Source organism: Oncorhynchus clarkii, chromosome 3, assembly GCF_045791955.1.
Source record: "Oncorhynchus clarkii lewisi isolate Uvic-CL-2024 chromosome 3, UVic_Ocla_1.0, whole genome shotgun sequence".
NCBI classification, from domain to species: domain Eukaryota; kingdom Metazoa; phylum Chordata; class Actinopteri; order Salmoniformes; family Salmonidae; genus Oncorhynchus; species Oncorhynchus clarkii.
This window is the reverse complement of record NC_092149.1, coordinates 44,381,048-44,404,326: the sequence shown is the minus strand read 5'-3', so window position 1 is coordinate 44,404,326 and position 23,279 is coordinate 44,381,048. Positions and strand designations below refer to the sequence as shown.

Below are 23,279 nucleotides of genomic sequence, written 5' to 3'. Positions count from 1 at the left end.
TATCGTGAGATTTTGAGTGAAAACCTCCTTCCATCAGCAAGGGCATTGAAGATGAAACGTGGCTGGGTCTTTCAACATGACAATGATCCCAAACACACCGCCCGGGCAACGAAGGAGTGGCTTCGTAAGAAGCATTTCAAGGTCCTGGAGTGGCCTAGCCAGTCTCCAGATCTCAACCCATAGAAAATCTTTGGAGGGAGTTGAAAGTCCGTGTTGCCCAGCAACAGCCCCAAAACATCACTGGTCTAGAGGAGATCTGCATGGAGGAATGGGCCAAAATACCAGCAACAGTGTGTGAAAACCTTGTGAAGACTTACAGAAAACGTTTGACCTCTGTCATTGCCGACAAAGGGTATATAACAAAGTATTGATATAAACTTTTGTTATTGACCAAATACTTATTTTCCACCATCATTTGCAAATAAATTCATTACAAATCCTACAATGGGATTTTCAGGATTTTTTTTCTCATTTTGTCTGTCATATTTGAAGTGTACCTATGATGAAAATTACAGGCCTCATCTTTTTAAGTGGGAGAACTTGCACATTTGGTGGCTGACTAAATACTTTTTTGCCCCACTGTATGCATTTGTCTGCTTTATTTTCTTTGGGGAGTTTGTCTTACACAGTCTATTGCATTTTAAAGTTGAACACCCACTACAGATACATGCTTTTTTGAGCATCTTTATTAATTCTCTCACTTTAGTCTCCCTTGATCTATACACTAAGTCCTAGAGTTCTCGTTTCTGGACCACACAAGCTTCTAAATTGCATTCTGCTAAGGCACATTGGTGAGCAGGGTGGGATCTTTTTGATATGGGGCCTGTGCGCACAAATGCTTTTGGAGAAAAGGGGGAATACTGAAGCATGGTCGCCATCAGAGGCACATGTTTTTGGCATAGATGGTAAAGCTCTCATTTCTGGACTGCAACATTGTAAGATTATTCCCCCAATAGCTCTTGATATCCAGTGAGCGTCAAAAGTATTGGGACAGAGACCATTTTCTTTTGGTTTTGGCTCTGTACCACAGCACTTTGGATTTGAAATGGTACAATGACTGAGGTTAAAGTGCATCCTGTCAGTTTTAATTTAAAGGTATTTTTTCATCCATATCTATTTAAGTTTATTTTTATTTTTTTCAACACTTTTTGTACAAAGTCTCCCCAAAAGTATTGGGACAAATTCACTTATGTGTATTAAAGTAGTCTTTTAATTTATTATTTGGTCACATATTCCTAGCACACAATAATTACATCAAGCTTTTGGTTGTAAGTTGTTGGATGCATTTTCTGTTTGTTTGTTTGTCTCAGATTATTTTGTGCCTAATAGAAATGAATGGTAACTATTTTATTGTGTAATTTGATTGTAAATAAGAATATCATATTTTTCTAAACACATTAATGTGGATGCTACCATGATTGCGGATATTCCTGAATGATTTGTGAATAATGATGAGAGAGGAAGTTAGACGCACAACATTACAGCGAACGGTTAGCATTATGGGGGGTGGTTATGCTTTCTCACTCATTTTTATTCTGGAATCTCTGTAATCATGGTAGTATCCACATTAATGTAGAAGTGTTTAGATACATATTTAGATGGGTGGAGTTTTTGTTCTCACCTTGCAAGCAAAGCATTTTAGCGTCTGCTGTTTTGACAGCGGAGAGAGAAAAAGTTTTAAAGCAAGTTTGCTGCAATTCTACACATTTGCCATGGGTCGGAGAGAAGATTTTGCAGTTTTACAGCTCGTTTCCTGCAATTCTACACATTTTGCCATAGGGTGGCGAGCATGTTGTCAGTTTTTTTAATATAATACCAGAGTGAGCGTGACTAACAATCAATGGCCCCCCCAAGGTCTGTAATTCGACCATGACTACTACAAGTTCAGATAGGCAAGCAGCCAGCTAACTTAACAATAAATAAATAAAATGGCTGACATGGGCTAATTGAGTGACTGACATAACAAATTAAAAACTGTTGATGCACAAACAAATTTCCAAATTGCACCTTGTGTATTGTACTATTCTAATTATTAACAATAAGTTGAGACAGCCCAGACGGGAAGGGCCAGAGTCGCTGACTGAGCGAGCGGAGCACTGTTGGGGAAAACCCAAACATGCCATTGGGAGCCTGGCCGGAGTGAAAGAACCCCTGTGTTATTCCCAAATTCCAACAGCCACCTTTAAAAAGAAAAAGGAAACGTTATTACAGCTGCGACTTCGCATTCAGCCTCTTCGCCTCTCCTACCCACCGTGCTGCAGCACCACTCCAACCCCTGTGATAATTTGAGGTTGAGTCCACTTTGACCACTCTTTGTCAAACTTGTCAATTGTTCTGTACAGCAGAGCAGAGGGCTTGGTTTGATTTAGAATGATTCCATGGGTTAGAAGAGAAGCGAGACTGACGTCTCCAGATGGGATGCCAGCGCTAAGAAATTGCTAAAATTGTCAGGTTAAGCTTGTTTCTGGTGCACACCCAGAAATGTTGTGTGGAGGTGCTGACTAATGGCAAATAAACTATTTTTATAGTCGCACACTCCATATATAAACTCCCAGTCATTTATTGGGCAAAACACCAATGTTTCGGCATCACTGTGCCTTCTTCAAGTGGAAGTTTATAGGTTAAGTTCGTTTAACATCCGCACTCAAACTTCTCTCCCCGGCTCATGCCTGTCTTTGCTTAGCGTTCAACACCATAGTGCCCACGAAGCTCATCACTAAGCTAAGGACCCTGGAACTAAACCCTCTACAACTGGATCCTGGACTTCCTGATGGGCCGCCCCCAGGTGGTAAGAGTAGGTAACAACACGTCTGTCACGCTGATCCTTAACACCAGGGCCCCTCAGGGGTGTGTACTTAGTCCCCTCCTGTATCCCTGTTCACCCACGACTGCATGGTCAAACACCATCATTAAGTTTGCTGATGACACAACAGTGGTAGGCCTAATCACCAACAAAGATGAGACAGCCTATAGGGAGGAGGTCAGAGAACTGGTAGTGTGGTGCCAGGACAACAACCTCTCCCTCAATGTGAGCAAGACAAAGGAGCTGATCGTGGACTACAGGAAAAGGCGGGCCAAACAGGACCCAATTAACATCGGCAGGGCTGTAGTGGAGCGGGTCGAGAGTTTTAAGTTCCTTTGTTTCCACATCACCAATGAACTATCATGGTCCAAACATACCAAGACAGTCGTGAAGAGGGCACGACAAAACCTAATCCCCCTCAGGAGACTGAAAAGATTTGGCATGGGTCCCCAGATCCTCAAAAAGTTATACAGCTGCACCATCGAGAGCATCCTGACCGGTTGCATCACCGCCTGGTATGGCAACTAGGCGCTACAGAGGGTAGTGCGAACGGCCCAGTACATAACCAAGCTCCCTGCCATCCAGGACCTATACAATAGGTGGTGTCAGAGGAAAGCCCATAAAAGTGTCTGACTCCAGTCACCCAAGTTATAGACAGTTTTCTCTGCTACCACGCGGCAAGCAGTACCGGAGTGCCAAGTCTAGGACCAAAAGGCTCCTCAACAGCTTCTACATCCAAGCCATAAGGCTTCTGAACAATTTAATATAATCGCCACCGGACAATTTACATGGAATCCCCCCTCTCTTTTGTACTGCTACTCGTTGTTTATTATCTATGCATAGTCACTTCACCCCCACCTACATGTACAAATTACTTCAGTTAACCTCTACCCCCACACACTGACTTGGTACCGGTGCCCCCTGTATATAGCCTCGTTATTCTTGTTGTGTTACTTTTTATTATTACTTTTTATTTTAGTCTACTTGGTAAATATTTTCTTAACTCTTCTTGAACTGCGCTGTTGGTTAAGGGCTTGTAAGTAAACATTTCACTGTGAAGTCTACACTTGTTGTATTTGGCGCATGTGACAAATAAAGTTTGATTTGTGTGAAGCAGGGAGGCCTGGGACACCATATGTTCAATTCTATTACTGGGCTGCCCGTTTAAGGGAAGTTAGAGAATGGGTTGCTTACTGTGGAGTTAAAATAGAAAAATACATCTATTTCTTGAGCATTATTCTATATTTTCTGCTGATTCACAGGGCACCTTATTCACTTAAAGATGCGGTAAGTCATGTCATAAGTTAGCAGATTCTCTACATACCAACAACAGCTGCAAATTCCAATAAAACTACATCACATTTTAAAGTCCACTTTCTTTGATTTGTCTAGTGCTGAGCGATTAAGTGCTTGAGGTATTAAAAAAGGATTAAATGTTTTACATGAAATGCATTATGTATTGACAAAAAATGACATGGTAGTCCCACAAAATGTGTAAAAAGTCAAGGGGTGTAAATACTTTCTGAAGGCACTGTAATAAACATTTCGGGACCTTTGTGGACAGAATTCTTACTTTCTCAGTTTTTAATTTCCTGGAAACGGAAGTAGGTTTGTTTTTCATATTGTGTAATTATGTGTGGTGTGTGTGAACTTTTTTTTACGGTGGTTAGTGTGGGTTTGTGTGTATCTACAGTTGTGGCCAAAAGTTTTGAGAATGACACAAATTAATTTCCACAAAGTTTGCTGCTTCACTGTCTAGATATTTTCTGTCAGATGTTACTATGGAATACTGAATTATAATTACAAGCATTTCATAAGTGTCAAATACTTTTATTGACAATTACATGAAGTTGATGCAAAGAGTCAATATTTGCAGTGTTGACCCTTATTTTTCAAGACCCCTGCAATCCGACCTGGCATGCTGTCAGTTAACTTCTGGGCCACATCCTGACTGATGGCAGCCCATTCTTGCAAAATCAATACTTGGAGTTTGTCCGAATTTGTGAGTTGTTTTTGTTTGTCTACCCGCCTCTTGAGGATTGACCACAAGTTCTCAGTGGGATTAAGGCCTGGGAGGTTCTTAGCCATGGACCCAAAATATTGATGATTTATTCTCCGAGCCACTTGGAGCACCTTGCCATAAGGCAAAAGTTATACCTATCATGCTGGAAAAGGCATTGTTCCTTACCAAACTGTTCCTGGATGGTTGGGAGAAGTTGCTCTCGGAGGATGTGTTGGTACCATTCTTTATTCATGGCTGTGTTCTTAAGAAAAATTGAGTGAGCCACTCCCTTGGCTGAGAAGCAACCCCACACACGAATGGTCTCGGGATGCTTTACTGTTGGCATGACAATGGACTGATGGTAGCGCTCACCTTGTCTTCTCCGGACAAGCTTTTTTCCAGATGCCCCAAACATTCAGAAAGGGGATTCATCAGAGAAAATGACTTTATCCCAGTCCTCAGCAGTCCAATCCCTGTACCTTTTGCAGAATATCAGCCTGTCCCTGATGTTTTTCCTGGAGAGAAGTGGCTTTTTTGCTGCCCTTCTTGACACCAGGCGTGCAGATGCACTCACTCCTGCCTTTTGCCATTCCTGAGCAAGTTCTGTACTGGTGGTGCCCCGATCCCGCAGCTAAATCAACTTTAGGAGACGGTCCTGGCGCTTGCTGGACTTTCTTGTGCGCCATGAACCCTTCTTCACAACAATTGAACCGCTCTCCTTGAAGGTCTTGATGATCCGATAAATGGTTGATTTAGGTCCAATCTTACTGGCAGCAATATCCTTGCCTGTGAAGCCCCTTTTGTGCAAAGCAATGATGACGGCACGTGTTTCATTGCAGGTAACCATGTTTTGACAGAGGAAGAACAATGATTCCATGCACCACCCTCCTTTTGAAGTTTACAGTCTGTTATTCGAACTCAATCAGCATGAGAGGGATCTCCAGCCTTGTCCTCATCAACTCTCGCATTTGTGTTAACGAGAGAATCACTGACATGTCAATTGGTCCTTTTGTGGCAGGGCTGAAATGCAGTGGAAATGTTTCAGGGGGATTAAGTTCAATTGCATGGCAAAGAAGGACTTTGCATTTAATTGCAATTCCATCTGATCACTCTTCATAACATTCTGGAGCATATGCAAATTGCCATCATACAAACTGAGGCAAGAGACTTAATATTTGTGTCATTCTCAACTTTTCTCCACAACTGTATAGTGTGTAACAGGATTTTCTCTCCCCCGTCTGTGCCTGTAGGAGCCCCCCTAAAGGTGTGTCCTCAGGGCTACTCATGCTGTACCCTGGAGATGGAGGAAAAGCTGAGCCAGCAGAGCCACTCAGACCTGAAGGCCCCCATCTCCCAGCTCAACTCCAACCTACAGAGCACCTTCAAACAGAGGCACAGCCAATTTGATCGTAAGGGAGAGATCGAGACACATGCCCACACACACACCTACCTTCCTACTGTATCATATACATATATACATTTATATTTACACATACACATATATCATATATGATCCTCATTTTGACTTGTTTTAAGGACATTACATCAAAGTTGGATCAGCCTGTAGTGTGGTTTTCCACTTTAATTTTGAGTGTGACTCCAAATCCAGACCTCCATGGGTTGATAAATTTGATTTCCATTGATAATTTTTGTGTGATTTTGTTGTCAGCACATTCAACAATGTAAAGAAAAAAGTATTTAATAAGAATATTTCATTCATTCATTTTTTTGAGCAGTGTATATAGCCATCACTCCTGTGTTCCATTGGCACGTTGTGTTAGCTAATTCAAGTTTATCATTTTAAAAGGCTAATTGATCATTTGAAATCCCTTTTGCAATTTTGCTAGCACAGCTGAAAACTGTTGTGCTGAATTAAAAAAGCAATAAAACTGTCCTTCTTTAGACTTGAGTATCTGGAGCATCAGCATTTGTGGGTTTGATTACAGGCTCAAAATGGCCAGAAACAAATACCTTTCTTCTGAAACTCGTCAGTCTATTCTTGTTCTGCGAAGTGAAGGCTTTTCCATACGAGAAATTGCCAAAAAACTGAAGATCTCATACACTGCTCTGTACTACTCCCTTCACAGAACAGCGCAAACTGGCTCTATCCAGAATAGAAAGAGTGGGAGGCCCCGGTGCACAACTGAGCAAGAAGACAAGTACATTAAAGTGTCTAGTTTGAGAAACAGATGCCTCAAGTCCTCAACTGGCAGCTCCATTAAATAGTACCCGCAAAACACCAGTCTCAACGTCAATAGTGAAGAGGTGACTCCAGGATACTGGCCTTGTAGACAGAGTTGAAAAAAAGAAGCCATATCTCAGACTGGCCAATGAAAGTTAAATATTTCAATGGGCAAAAGAACACATATACTGGACAGAGGAACTCATGGAGTCTATTTAGTTAGGCATTGCCCACATTATTTTGACATATTCTAGAATGTCAAAATTGTGTGAATGTCAATGCATAATGCCATTTGAGTAGGGCTATATAAACATTTTAAAAACTTAAGGTGGAAATGCATACTTTATTGCATACATTTAGAGTTTTTTTCTATAGGAGATTACAACAATTAAATATAAAATGTAGGTCCTTAAATTAATGTTAAGTGCTTGAAAAGTCATTGAAAGTACATTCATTTGATTTGTCAATGTCTGTATGATCCCTGTGTAGGCTACTTGCTCAGCCCGCAAATGAAAGATAAAATCACCTTCTATTGAAGTTATGCACGCATCATTCGCTTTCCTTACAGATCTTGACCCAAGGCCAGTATTATAATTTTTTTCGCCAGTAGCTTTCAGTTGGTATTGGTCCGATGTGCCACTGGAAAATGTACCTGAATGTCGAGCCCTGCTGTGCAGTGCGCATAAGGCCTATATGTCTACCACTTTCTGTAGCCATTAGCGATGCTAATAATAGCCTAATCGTTTTCGGGTATATGGAAAGGCAATTGAAAGGTATCTATGAAATAGCCTATGCCTACCTGGCATAATCATTATTATTTCCTTCAATCCAGTTGCCATTTCTTTTGAAAACTCCATCACAAGTGTGCTACAGAAAAAACGCTTGCCAAACACAACTGTCTAGTTGGTACACACCTGATTTTTCACAGTCCTTAAAAATTGTGTATTTTAATCATCGTTGTGGACCCAGAACATCTAATTTAGTTTGTTTCTATTAAAAATGTGATCTTGAGCAGAAACTTGAGAAAACTGGGGGAAGGCAGCCCTCACTGTTACTTTATTTATTTTGTTTGGTATCGTTTAGGTATCAATGCTTTATTTTTATTTTTTTGCAGAAAGAACAAATGTGACTCAACACCTGGATTCGGTCTTAGTTGGCAAAATGTGAAATGGTGTTTTTTACATTGGATAAAAGTAGAGACTCAGCGCTACAAAATGGTATGTCATACACTGCATTTGAGGAACAATGGGAATGTAATTCTGCTTTGAAAGTAAACTCACTTTTGAGAAAAAAGGCCTTTGAATGTTTTGGTGTCTAGTGAAGAGCTTTTGTCTACACCGTTTCAGCATCGTTCACACTAGGGATGCACGATATATTGGTGAAAATATTGGAATCGGACAATATTATATAAAAATGTCAAGGCTGACTTGCATACCTACAGTTGAAGTCGGAAGTTTTTGGCAAGTCGGTTAGGGCATCTACTTTGTGCATGACACAAGTCATTTTTCCAACAATTGTTTACAGACAGATTATTTCACCTATAATTCTCTGTATCACAATTCCAGTGGGTCAGAAGTTCACATACACTAAGTGGACTCTGCCTTTAAACAGCTTTAGAAGCTTCTGAGAGGCTAATTGACATCATTTGAGTCAATTGGGCGTGTACCTGTGGATGTATTTCAAGGCCTACCTTCAAACTCAGTGCCTCTTTGCTTGACATCATGGGAAAATCAAAATATATCAGCCAAGACCTCAGAAATAAATTGTAGACCTCCACAAGTGTGGTTCATCCTTGGAAGCAATTTCCAAATGCCTGAATGTACCACGTTCATCTGTACAAACAATAGTACGCAAGTATAAACACCATGGGACCACGCAGCCATCATACCGCTCAGGAAGGAGATGTGTTCTGTCTTCTACAGATGAACATACTTTGGTGCAAAAAGTGCAAATCAATCCCAGAACAACAGCGAAGGACATTGTGAAGATGCTGGAGGAAACGGGTACAAACGTATCTATATCCACAGTAAAACGAGGCCTATATCGACAACCTGAAAGGCCGCTCAGCAAGGAAGAAGCCACTGCTTCAAAACCGCCATAAAAAAAGGGTCTTCCAAATGGACATTGACCCCAAGCATACTTCCAAAGTTGTGGTAAAATGGCTTAAGGATAACAAAGTCAAGGTATTGGAGTGGCCATCACAAAGCCCTGACCTCAATCCCATAAAAAATGTATGGGAACCTGACTCAGTTACACCAGCTATGTCAGGAGGAATGGACCAAAATGCACCCAACTTATTGTGGGAAGCTTGTGGAAGACTACCCGAAACGCTTGACCCAAGTTAAACTATTTAAAGGCAATGCTACCAAATTCGAATTGAGTGTATGTGAACTTCTGACCCACTGGGAATGTGATGAAAGAATTAAAAGCTGAAATAAATGATTCTCTCTACTGTTATTCTGACCTTTCACATTCTTAAAATAAATTGGTGATCCTAACTGACTTAAGACAGGGAATATTTACTAGGATTAAATGTCAGGAATTGTGAAGATTGTGAGTTTAAATGTATTTGGCTGAGGTGTATATAAACTTCCGGCTTCAACTGTATACATGACGTAATGACGCCACGTAAACATTTTGCGCTACACATGCAACACAGCATTCCTAACCTAGCCCACAATGTCTGTGTGGGTAGAGCAGTCATGTCACGTATTCATTTGAAAGATTAAGAACATTTCAGCGAGACTACTCAAATGCGAAATCCATTAACACCAAGATAATGGAATTCATTGCCCTTGACAGTCAACTGTTCTCTTTTTGGTCGAGCACCGGTACACACTACCAGGTGCGCTATTTTTCAGATGTTCCCTTACCGGAGTTATACAGTAATGGCGTCACTGCTATTAGCTTCATGACATACTATGGAATGCCGTTTGGGTCTTTGCGTGTCAAAAAACACACACTTCAATTAACACTATTTGACAATAACACTATTTGACATGTTAAATAAGCTTTTAATTTGACACGTCAAATAACAGTTCTATTATAGAATGTTGTGTGTTCTGAATTTGCACGTGCATGCCAAGAGCCACCACTACTATCAGTAGCACTGTCAAAGCTGTACAAACAAGTCTGCAAACAAGCAAACACCGGCCAAGCATTATTTGTTTGACCGCAACTTCTGGTCTAGCTAGCTAGCTTTAGCTTGTTAGCTAGCTAGCACCAAAACAACCAGCCTGAGAACAATGACCAGTACAAACTGCAGTTATTAAATTATTTTTAGCAATGATTTAGGCATCCTTCTGAGAAAGTATTAGCTCGGGTTGCAATTTGTTGTTCGCCTATTTTTAATTGAACTTCAGTTCATGAATATAAATAGCTCGCCATCTACTTAACCCTGTTGTCGAAAGCTAACGTTATAAGCAGCCATCTAGCTTCATCTGGCTAGTGAGGCTCAACCGGACCGGGTTATGTGTTGTGAAGCTAGCCACAATAAGGATTGGGCACAATAGTGGAATTTGCAGTTTACCTCTTTGAAAGTGATGCAGAAGGTTACAATTGGTGGAATCATGCCATATTTAAACTACATAATGTTAAACAAGGTTGGAATGTGAAGCAATGAAATGGGGTATCAGTCTACTTGGTGACACCCACAGAACTGTGAAGAGGTTACGCAAATATTAGCGTTGTAGCTCTTATTCAGTGACTGTGACCGTGTGAAATCACCTCCCCAGTCAGCCTACTGTGTGTATTTACATTCATATTCCACTGTAAAGGATTGGGGATCAATGCAATGGGGTATCAGTCTACTCAATACACAAGCTATTGTCTCCTCAGAGTTATCTGACATCATAACATCCACTCAGTATTGTTTTTCCTCGGGAATAGTGTTCAATACACACAGGTTGACAAATGTGGCTCAATTCACAGTTGTTTCAGAGTCCCGCAATAAGCGCTACGACGCTAATGTTCTCTGGGTGTCACTGAGTACACTGATACCCCATGTCATTGATTCACAAGTGAAATAAGTATGCCCCCAATGAAATTGTGAAGTATAATACCTCCAGTGTGATTTCAACAGATTTGTCAATTTTATAAATGTGTTTTTTGTTGATTTTATATAACAACATTCCAACCTCGTTTAGCATGATCTATTCAATTATGGCATACTATTTGTATTCATTTGCATTACTGTCATTGACATATTTTAATTTGAAGGCTAACTTGAAAGTCCACTTTTGTGGCTTATCCTTATTATGGCTAGCTTCACATAGATGTGTCCAACCACCATTAATCAACTAAGAACTGTCTTATAAATTAGGGTTATTTTAGATGGCTCCTAACTATATATCTAGCTAACTATAGCTACTGAAATAGGTTGTCGTTTTGCTATGTTTTTGGGGAAGAGCATTGTTTGCATCCATGAGCTAGCTAGCTTTTTTTTATGACAAGCACTGTAGGTGTGCGTGACAACTTTACCAGCATCATAGCATACGTATCAATGAATCGATGTGACATATGAAATACGAGTGATAGTGTAATCAATGTGTAATAAAATAACTACGTCAACAAATAATGAACGCTTTTGATAATTATGTGACGTGCAGTCATATTTAGGTCCTGATTAGTCAACAAGCTTATTTGACACGTCAAATAGTGTTATTTGATGTGTATCTTTTTTGACACGCAAAGACCCAAACGGCGTTCCATAGAAATCCTGGTTGAGAATGACACGACTGAACAAATGAACAACGAAATAGCACAGCAAGTAAGAGAAAGAAATACAGTGCCTTGCGAAAGTATTCGGCCCCCTTGAACTTTGCGACCTTTTGCCACATTTCAGGCTTCAAACATAAAGATATAAAACTGTATTTTTTTGTGAAGAATCAACAACAAGTGGGACACAATCATGAAGTGGAACGACATTTAAAAAAACTGCTGTTCACAAATGCTCTCCATCCAACCTCACTGAGCTCGAGCTGTTTTGCAAGGAGGAATGGGAAAAAATGTCAGTCTCTCGATGTAAAAAAATGATAGAGACATACTCCAAGCGACTTACAGCTGTAATCGCAGCAAAAGGTGGCGCTACAAAGTATTAACTTAAGGGGGCTGAATAATTTTGCACGCCCAATTTTTCAGTTTTTGATTTGTTAAAAAAGTTTGAAATATCCAATAAATGTCGTTCCACTTCATGATTGTGTCCCACTTGTTGTTGATTCTTCACAAAAAAATACAGTTTTATATCTTTATGTTTGAAGCCTGTGGCAAAAGGTCGCAAAGTTCAAGGGGGCCGAATACTTTCGCAAGGCACTGTACGTTTTGATTATGTTTTACTGGTAATGGAGACATACGTACATGCCAACAAAGTAACTTTTTGGTCAGTGTGTGTGTGTAACCTTTATTTAACTAGGCAAGTCATGTAAGAACAAATTCTTATTTATGACGGCCTACTCCAGCCAAACCCAGACGACGCTGGGCCAATTGTGCGCCGCCCTATGGGATTCCCAATCACGGCCAGATGTGATACAGCCTGGATTCGAACCAGGGACTGTAGTGACGCCTCTTGCACTGAGATGCAGTGCCTTAGACCGCTGTGTCCGTGTGTTAACTATTTAACTGTACTAGAATGCTTAAAAGGCCGCAAAAACGTTAAATATCGGTTATAGTTTTTTTTTTGGCAAGGAAAACATTGGATATCGCTATTGGCCAAAAATGTCATATCAGTAGTTCACACCCTCTTAGGCTTTAGCCCCACCCATCTTGTTTCGCTCTCGGAGTGCAGACTTGACGCTCTGGCCAATGATTTGTTTACCTCTTGATAACATGAAAACAGCCTAACCAGCTCTGCTGTGGCAACAATTTCATTACGCTGTTTTGCAGACGTTTACTGACACCAGACATATTCAACCGGTGTTGAACACACATTACGTAATGTTAGCTAACGAGCCAGCTAGCTAGCGTTAGCTAGTTAACCTTTCTGGCGCAGGCGTTCCGCTAGCGACCCACCTCGACAATGTCCGGTGAAATTGCAGAGCGCCAAATTCAAAATAAAATAAATGCAATTTTAAACATTCATGATAATACAAGTGTCATACATTATTATAGTAATAAAATAAGTCACTTACCTTTTGAAGATCTTCCTCTGACCACAATCACACGAGTCCCAGGAACAATGGAATAATGTTGTTTTTGTTCGATAAATTCCTTATTTATATCCCAAATAGTCCGTTTAGTAGGCGTCATTGAGTTCAGTAATCCACACATTCAGAATACAGACAAAGGAGTTCCAAAAGTTACCAGTAAAATGTGTCTATTTTCAATAGGAAAGGAAAATAACACAGCTCGCTCCCTCGGTCATGCGCGCAATGAAACTCCCTGAGGAAAAACAACTATTCCTGTTTTTCAGAATACAAGCCTGAAACATGTATAAAGACTGTTGACATCTAGTGGAAGCCATAGGAACTGCAATTTGGGAGGCGGAAGTCTTTGTTTTCAATAGCTTAACCTTTGAAATGGCTGGCAGGTCAACAGAAAAAAAGCTTGAGTTTTTGCCTGCCAAATCACTTATGTTATACTCACAGACATGTTTTCTATCCAATACCACCATGCATATGCATATTCTAACTTCTGGGCCTGAGTAGCAGGTAGTTTACTTTGGGCACCTCAGTCATCCAAACTTCCGAATACTGCCCCCTATCCCTAACAAGTTTTAAACAACAATGAACGAAGTGCCAACAATGCCTAACATTAAGCTCTAACTAGAAAAGCAAACAGCTCTGGGAAATGAATAATAACGTTCACTAGGGAGCCAACCAGCTACACCCATGAGTTTACAAGTTTATCAACATTCAAAGCAGAATTACTTTCCCCATTGTTCCTCAAATGCAGTGCATGATATACCATTTTGTAGCTCTGAGTCTCTACTGTTATCCAATGTAAAATATTATTGCTTTAGAAGACCAAATCCAGGTGGGGAGTCACATATGGCACTTTGAAATCTGCAATAAATTCATTTTGTACTTTATTTTAACATGTTTTTCCTATGCTGTTACAGTAAATATATCAAAATCAATGAAAGGGCATGCTAATTTAAAAGATGGCTTGTCATTATTAGCCTGGTTCTTTATGGAATGCAGGCACGTTATGGGACACAGGCCGGTCATGATCCATTATAATTGTTTGTATATAAAAATAAAAATAAATGGTGCAACCACAATATGTGCCGGTGCCATGAACTGAAAAGGTTGGTGCCATGAACTGAAAAGGTTGGTGCCATGAACTGAAAAGGTTGGTGCCATGAACTGAAAAAGTTGGTGTAGAACCCTGCTCTCCCTTTTGTCCTTTGTTATGACTCATTGCTAGCACTCTTTCTCCTCCCTTCATTTGTTGTACTGCTGCCCTTTCGCTCTCGTATGTTCTTTGTCTGGGTGTGCAGGTTGGCTTGTCTCTCAGAACGGTTAGATGTGGGATACCTTTACAAAAGCCATGCTGTGCTATCCTCCACCTGAGCCATTAGACCACTCTCTCACTGGATAGTGACCAGCTCCGGTTGCTCTCTTCCATTATTTCCCCAATTCTCACATTGAGACGACCAGAAGCAGCTATTCCCTATGAACAGATCTGCCAAAGGAAAGGTCTGAGGCTCATTGTATTTACAGTGGCTGAAGGTAATGATGAGCCATTAGCCACTGTCACATCATCTGTTGCTGGGCACGTTAAATACACACACAGCCTAGACACACATACACATACTAACGAAATTGAGATCGTTAATAAAAACATCATAAAGGGAAAAATAACAATTAACAAATAGCTGACCAACAATGCTGTAACCGGAGCTCTCTCTCGCTTATTCCCTCCCTCTCGCTCTCTCCCTCCCTCTCTCCCTTCCGCTCGCTCTCTCCCTCCCTCCTTGCTCGCTCTCTCACCTCTCCCACTCTCACGCTCCGTCTCTCATTCCCCTCCCTTTCTCTTTCTCGCTCCCTCACCCTCTCCCTAACTCGCTCTCTCGCTCTTCCCCCTCCCTCCCTCCCTCCCCACTCCTTCTCTTGATATCTCTTCCCCTCCCTCTCTCCCATGCTCACTCCCTCGTGTTCTCTCTATTCCCTCCCTCCCTCCCTCGCGCTCTCTCAATCGCTTGTCCTCTCGCTCTATTTCCCTCTCTGGGAACATATGGAAATAGCAACAAAGCAAGTAACTGAGAAATAAGAAAGCCCTACTTCACAGAGGAAGGACAACATTCTTCCAAGCTCTATTTGTCTAACAAGATTCCTGCTGTCAGGATCTACAGTCAGATTCTCAAACAAACATACACACATATAGGCTAAGTGTCTATACTGCCTCATACGTCCTTAGTGTTTCCCTACACACTATGCTCTCTCTCCTGTAACCTTTCACCTTAATTTTCCTTAACCAGTGGCTGAGCAGCAGGGATGTTTTTTGATGGAAAACTGTAAGGGAGTGTGTGTAAGCTGCTCCATGGCCTAGCTGATGGCTGACTGCTGGCTGTTGTCATAAACCGTTTTCAATGACGAAGCAAGACGCCTGTGTAATGCTGCTTTCATACTAGAGGCCTTGACTTCAGCCTGAGAAAACCACTCCACTATAATCGATCTTTAAAAAGTACCAGAAGTTACAACTAGAAGGGAGTTTTGTGCTACCTTGTGGTACTCTATTCCGCAGTAGCATATACATCTTTGCCAGAGAGAATCTATTGGCTGTGAAGTGGTGGTACTCGGTACTGGTACCCCTTGTATATTGCCAAGTTATTGTTACTCAATGTGTCTTTTAATACATTCTAAACTATATTCATTTGGGGACAGGTCCAAACACATGAAACATTCATGGACATTTAGCTAGCTAGCTACTTTTTCCTGGGATATAAACATTGGGTTGTTATTTTACCTGAAATGCACAAGTTACTTTTTTTCTGTGTCTTTGTAGAATTTGGACCCATTTTGAGTCACACAAAATTGTGTGTTCTCTACTCCAAAAATGAATCCACAGATAAAAGGGTTAGTTAGTTTATAGTAATCTCTCCTCCAGTCTAATTCTTCTGTGGACTTTATATGGCAGTTGACAACCAACTTTGACTGGAGTGTGGACCTCAGTTTATCTTTCAATCACCCATGTGGGTATATGCTCCTAAAAACCAATGAGGAGATGGGAGAGGCGGAACTTGCAGCACATCAAAAATAGAACCAAGTTCTATTTTAACGCCTGGCTACGCAGACGCTCGTTGACACGCGGGAGCAGTTTGGATGAAATGATTGAATAAAATGTATGTGTACATTTATTTTGCAACGCTGGCGGTGTGGTCAGCATGTTAGTCCACACCTGCTGTTTACGAAGCATGTGACTAATAAAATGTAGATTTGACTTGGCTGCATAGTACGGCTGCATAGAATGGAGAAGGTGTAAGAAGACAACTGATAGGGCCTGTCCTACCCTCTACCAACTCCTCCACCTCCCATCATGTCTTCTTTCACAGACTTTAAACTTGTGGCAGAATAACCTTCTCTGTCAATGGAGCGTGGAGCTTGGTGCCCTCTCTCCTGCCTTTGTGTGGGGGTGTGTGGCCATGCTGGGAGGTAAATGGAAGGGCTGCAGTGTTTCTGGTGTCCTTGGCGACACAGCTGGGATTTGGAGTAAAAAAAACAAGCTCTCAATTTAAATGGCACCAAGCCACCTCCACCCTGTTTATCTTTTTAGTGTGCCAGAATTGTGGTGGAATTGACAGCGCCGAATCAAATCACATTTTATTTGTCACGTGCACCGAATACTATAGGTGTAGACCTTACAATGAAATGCTTACTTTACAAGCCTTTAACCAACAATGCAGTTTAGTGATGCACCGATGACATTTTTGTCCGATACTGATATTTAACATTTTAACAACCTTTTAAGCATTCTAGTACAGTTAAATACTTAGACCACTGCGTCCATGTGTGTGTGTGTTAAGGCATTGCATCTCAGTGCAAGAGACGTCACTGCAGTCCCTGGTTTGAATCCAGGCTGTATCACATCCGGCCGTGATTTGGAGTCCCATAGGGCGGCGCACAATTGGCCCAGCGTCATCCGGGTTTGGCTGGCGTAGGCTGTCATTGTAAATAAGATTTTGTTCTTAACTAACTTGCCTAGTTAAATAAAGGTTATACACACACACACAATGACCAAAAAGTTATTTTGTTGGCATTTACATGTCCCCATTACTGGTAAAACATCATCAAAATCTATTTCTTTCACTTACTTGCTGTGCTGTTTCGTTTCATTCTCAACCAGGATTGCTATGGAACGCCGTTTGGGTCTTTGTGTGTCAAGAAAGATACATGTCAAATAACACTTTGATGTGTCAAATAAGTTTGTTGACCAATCAGGACCTGAATATGACTGCTCGTCACATAATAATTTAATGAGTTCATACATTTTTTACATAGTGTAATCAATGTGTAATAACTCACTCGTATTTCATATGTCACAACGATTCATCGATACGTATGCTATGATGCTGGTAAAGTCGCTAACTCATGGAGGCAAACAATGTTCTTCCCTAAAAACATAGCAAAACGACAACCTATTTCAGTAGCTATAGTTCGCTAGCTAACTGTATAGCTAGGTGTCATCATCTAAAATAACCCTAATTTCTAAGACAGTTCTTATTTGGTGGTCAGACCCATCTATGTGAAGCTAGACACAATAAGGATAAGCCACAATAGTGGACTTTGCAGTTAGCCTTCAAATTAAAAGTATGTCATTGACAGCGACGCAAATGAATAAAAACAGTATAATTATGCCGTAATTGAGTAATCATGCTAAACGGGGTTGGATTGTTGTTATTTAAAATCAACGAAAGACTATAATTTGTTAATTTGACAAGATGTTGAAATCACACTAGATGTATTATACTTCAGCATTGCATTGGGGGCATACATATTTCACTGTACAGCCTTACCTATGGATTGTGGATCAGTCTACTCAGTGACATATACACATATATATATATATATATGTGTGTGTGTGTGTGTGTGTGTGTATGTATGTATATATATATATATATATATATATATATATATATATATATATATATATATATATATATATATATATATATATATATATATATATACACACACACATACAGTGGGGCAAAAAAGTATTTAGTCAGCCACCAATTGTGCAAGTTCTCCCACTTAAAAAGATGAGAGGCCTATAATTGTCATCATAGGTACACTTCAACTATGACAGACAAAATGAGAAAAAAAAATCCAGAAAATCACATTGTTGAATTTTTAATTAATTTATTTGCAAATTATGGTGGAAAATAAGTATTTGGTCACCTACAAACAAGCAAGATTTCTGGCTCTCACAGACCTGTAACTTATTCTTTAAGAGACTCCTCTGTCCTCCACTTGTTACCTGTATTAATGGCACCTGTTTGAACTTGTTATCAGTATAAAAGACACCTGTCCACAACCTCAAACAGTCACACTCCAAACTCCACTATGGCCAAGACCAAAGAGCTGTCAAAGGACACCAGAAAAAAAATTGTAGACCTGCACCAGGCTGGGAAGACTGAATCTGCAATAGGTAAGCAGCTTGGTTTGAAGAAATCAACTGTGGGAGCAATTATTAGGAAATGGAAGACATACAAGACCACTGATAATCTCCCTCAATCTGGGGTTCCACGCAAGATCTCACCCCGTGGGGTCAAAATGATCACAAGAACGGTGAGCAAAAATCCCAGAACCACACGGGGGGACCTAGTGAATGACCTGCAGAGAGCTGGGACCAAAGTAACAAAGGCAACTTACCACATGGGGGCGGCCCGTCAGGAAGTCCAGGATCCAGTGGCAGAGGGAAGGGTTTAGTCCCAGGGTCATTAGCTTCATGATGAGCTTTGAGGGCTATGGTGTTGAACGCTGTGCTGTAGTCAATGAATAGCATTCTCACATAGGTGTTCCTTTTGTCCAGCTGGGAAAGGGCAGTGTGGAGTGCAATAGAGATTGCATCATCTGTGGATCTGTTGGGGCGGTATGCAAATTTGAGCGGATTTAGGGTTTCTGGGATAATGGTGTTGTGAGCCATGACCAGCCTTTCAAAGCACTAAATGGCTACAGACGTGAGTGTTACGGGTCGGTAGTCATTAAGGCAGGTTACCTTAGTGTTCTTGGGCACAGGGAGTATGGTAGTCTGCTTGAAACATGTAGATATTACAGACTCAGAAGGTTGATCATGTCAGTGAATACACTTGCCAGTTGGTTAGCGCATGCTCTGCGTACACGTCCTGGTAATCTGTTTGGCCCTGCGGCCTTGTGAATGTTGACCTGTTTAAAGGCCTTACTCAAATTGGCTACAGAGAGCGTGATCACACAGTCGTCCAGAACAGCTGATGCTCTCATTCATGCTTCAGTGTTGCTTACCTCAAAGCAAGCATAGAAATAGCTCGTCTGGTAGGCTCTTGTCACTGGGCAGCTTGCGGCTGTGCTTCTCTTTGTAGTCTGTAATAGTTTGCAATCCCTGCCACATCCGACAAGCGTCGGATCCAGTGTAGTACGATTCAATCTTAGTCCTGTATTGATGCTTTGCCTGTTTGATGGTTCTGGTTGGGATATGTACGTACAGTCAGTGTGGGGACGATGTCATCAATTCACTGTGATTAGAAAAATTAAAAGTATGTCATTGACAGTATAAAAGACACCTGTCCATACATATTTACCTGATTTGTTTGATATTAATAGTTAGCAATTAATACTAGGTAAGTACTGAATACTGAACATTTTTGGTGACATGGAGGTAATCTGCAACTTCACCTATTGACCTCTCCTGAAGATCTGGGTAAACTGTGCACAAGGGTCAGAAATTGGGATCTCAGGGTAAACCATGCTTATTATTGAGCAGCTGAACCCGCCTATGATCTGAGAGGTAGCGGGCACAGGTGGATACCAGGTCTCGGACAGAGTACTGAGAGAGGTCGGCTTGGACAATCTATCAGTAAGTGATGAGGGCCACAGCTGAGGTAACTAGAAGGACTGAGTTGAGTTGATAAGTGTTATTAAGTGAGGTATCCTTGGGCATAATTGTTAATTAGCCAGTTGCGGGCAACCAAAAGTCCAGATCCGTGGTACTGAGTTGATCACCGTAGGACTGGTGAGGTTATTGTGGAGTGAAGGACTAGAGCGTGGGTAATCTTGCGAGAGAACTCGGCTTGGTGAAGCTCAAATTATAACGTGTAATATTTGATAAATGAGGTAATCAGGTATGCCCAGGGTTACTATTGATGAAGCCAGTGACTGATGTGGTGTACTACTCCATGTCATTGGAAGAATCCCAGAACATATTCCAGTCTGTGCTAGCAAAACAGTCCTGTAGCTTAGCATCTGCTTCATCTCACCACTTCTTTATTGACAGAGTCACGGGTGATTCCTGCTTTAGTTTTTGCTTGTAAGCAGGAATCAGGAGGATAGAATTATGGCCAGATTTGCCAAATGGTGGGAGAGCTTTGTACACGTCTCTGTGTATGGAGTAAAAGTGGTCTAGAGTTTTTTTCCCCTCTGGTCGCACACTTAATATGCTGGTAGAAATGAGGTAAAACCGATTTGTTTCCCTGAATTAAAGTCCCCTGCCACTAGGAGCCCGCCTCTGAATTAGCATTTTCCTGTTTGCTTTTGACCGTATACAGCTCATTGAGTGCGGACTTAGTGTCAGCATCAGTTTGTGGTGGTAAATAGACAGCTATGAAAAATATAGATGAAAACTCTCTTGGTAAATAGTGTGGTCTACAGCTTATCATGAGATACTGTTCCTCAGGCGAGCAAAACCTCGAGACTTCCTTACTATTAGATTTTGTGCACCAGCTGTTGTTTACAAATATACACAAACCGCCACCCCTTGTCTTAACAGAGGTGGCTGTTTTATCTTGCCGATGCAACGTAAAACCTGCCAGCTGTGTGTTATTCAGGTCGTTGTTCAGCCATGACTCGGTGAAACATAAGATATTAGTTTTTAATGTCCCATTGGTAGGATATATGTGATCATAGTTTGTCTGTTATCCAATGATTGTACGTTGGCTAATAGGACTGATGGTAAAGGAAGATTACCCACTCGCCGTCGGATCCTTACAAGGCACCCCTACCTACTTCCCAGATATCTGTCTCTTTCTCCTGAGAATGGCAGGGATGAGGGCCTTGTCGGGTGTCTGAAATTCTTCGCATCTGACTCGTTAAAGATAAAAATCTTCTTCCAGTACGAGGTGAGTAATCGATATCCTGATATCTAGAAGCTATTTTCGGTCATAAGAGGCAGTGGCAGAAACATTATGTACCAAATAAGTTTCAAATAACTTGAAAAAACACCCAACAGCACAATTGGTTAGGAGACCGTAAAACGGCAGCCATCTCCTCTGGCGCCATTGTTAAGTGTGTGTGTGCGTGTATGGTGACTCCCTAAGAGATAGCATGGAAACTTTACATTTCAAGGCTTGGCAGAAGGCACACTGAGAAACTGCAGCGGAAAGGACTTTTTGTGTGTACAAGGACAAGGAAGGGGGAGAGAGGAGTTGATACAAAAAGAAAAGAGTGAAAGGGGTGTGTATGCTTGCACACATGTAACAGTGAGAGAGGTTAAGTATTTTGCGTAGAGAGTCTGGAATGCTCATTTTGTTCAGATTAAGAAAGTGGTGAGGCAAGTGAGGGGGTTCGTGGGAGATGGGTGCTGTGTTATTTGGGGGGGGGGTGATGGACATTCCTCAGGATGAAGTAGGTTATTGTTCCCTGTCTACTGAAGGTAGCATTCTGAAGAAACTGAAAGCATTGGCGTGAGAGAGCGATGTGGGTGTGGAGGGGGGTACAGGTTCCTATATGGAAGGGGAAGGAGAGGAGGGGTGGGCAGTAATCATATTGAAAGAGGAGCAGGGAGAAAGGAAAGTGACAACAGAAAATTCCATTGGTGGTCAGCGGCTTGATGGTCTCTTCAGTGGCTTGATGTGGAGAGACATTGAATAGCAGTGTTCTCTCGCTCCCTCTCTCGCCCTCTTGCTCTCTCTCGGGATGTCTCTTACACTCCGTCTCTGTCTCGCTCCGTGTCTGTCTCGCTTCTTCTCCCTCTCTGTCTCTCTCGGTCTCACTGCGCTCTCGCTCTGCCATTCTCTCGCTCTGCATCTCTTTCTGCCACTCTGTCTAACTCAATTCAATTTCAATTTAAATGCTTTATTGGCATGGGAAACATATGTTAACATTGCCAAAACAAGTGAAGTAGATAATAAACAAAAGTGAAATAAGCAATAAAATTAACAGTAAACATTACACTCACAAAAGTTCCTAAAGAATAAAGACTTTTCAAATGTTATATTAAGTGCCAATAGTTAAAGTACAAAAGGGATAATAAATAAACAGAAATATGGGTTGTATTCGCAATGGTGTTCACTGATTTCCCTTTTCTTTTGGCAACAGGTCACAAATCTTGCTGCTGTGATGGCACACTGTGGTTTTTCAACCAATAGATATGGGAGTTTATCAAAACCGGGTTTGTTTTCAAATTCTTTGGATCTGTGTAATCTGAAGGAAATATGTGTCTCTAATATGGTCATACATTTGGCAGGAGGTTAGGAAGTACAGCTCAGTTTCCACCTCATTTTGTGGGCAGTGTGCACATAGCCAGTCTTCTCTTGAGAGCCAGGTCTACCTACAACGGCCTTTCTCAATAGCAAGGTTATGCTCACTGAGTCTGTACAGTCAAAGCTTTCCTTAAGTTTGGGTCAGGTATTCTGCCACTGTATGTATTCTCCCTGTTTAAGGCCAAATAGCATTCTAGTTTGCTCATTTTTTTTTGTTAATTACTTGACACATTGGAAATAATTATATTTTTGTTTTCTCATTATTTGATTGGGTCTAATTGTGTTGTTGTCCTGGGGCTCTGTGGGGTCTGTTTGTGTTTGTGAACAGAGCCCCAGGACCAGCTTGCTAAGGGGAGTTTTTTTTCCAAGTTCATCTTTCTGTAGGTGATGGCTTTGTCTGATCACAGACGCGCTGCCAAAAACAATATTGAGGAGACATTCAATCTGGTTGTGGAAATGTGCACTACAATGTTAGTTTGTGTATTTATTATGAATCCCCATTTAGCTACTTCCAAAGTAGGGGCTACTCTTCCTGGGGTTCAGCAAAATTAAGGCAATGTGTGAGAATCAGATGAGAGGGAAACATTCAAAGAACCTCTGGATAACATACAGAATATTCTTTATTTTGATTTCTAACGTTTATGCAGTGTAAGGAGCTGGGATTTACAGTGCCTTGCGAAAG

General features: G+C 41.2%; 1 protein-coding gene across 4 annotated transcripts in view; it reads left to right on the top strand.

The window, feature by feature from the left end:
- LOC139396016 (glypican-6-like) overlaps positions 1–23,279 on the top strand; it is a 94,896-nt gene that overhangs the window by 57,624 nt on the left and 13,993 nt on the right. For 3 of the 4 annotated variants that reach the window (XM_071143288.1, XM_071143290.1, XM_071143289.1), the window contains exon 2: positions 6,056–6,214. The exons of the other annotated variant lie outside the window; for it this stretch is intronic. In XM_071143288.1, coding sequence (XP_070999389.1) covers positions 6,056–6,214 — 159 coding nt within the window. The remainder of the gene's footprint in view (positions 1–6,055; positions 6,215–23,279) is intronic. 4 annotated transcript variants of the gene reach the window in all.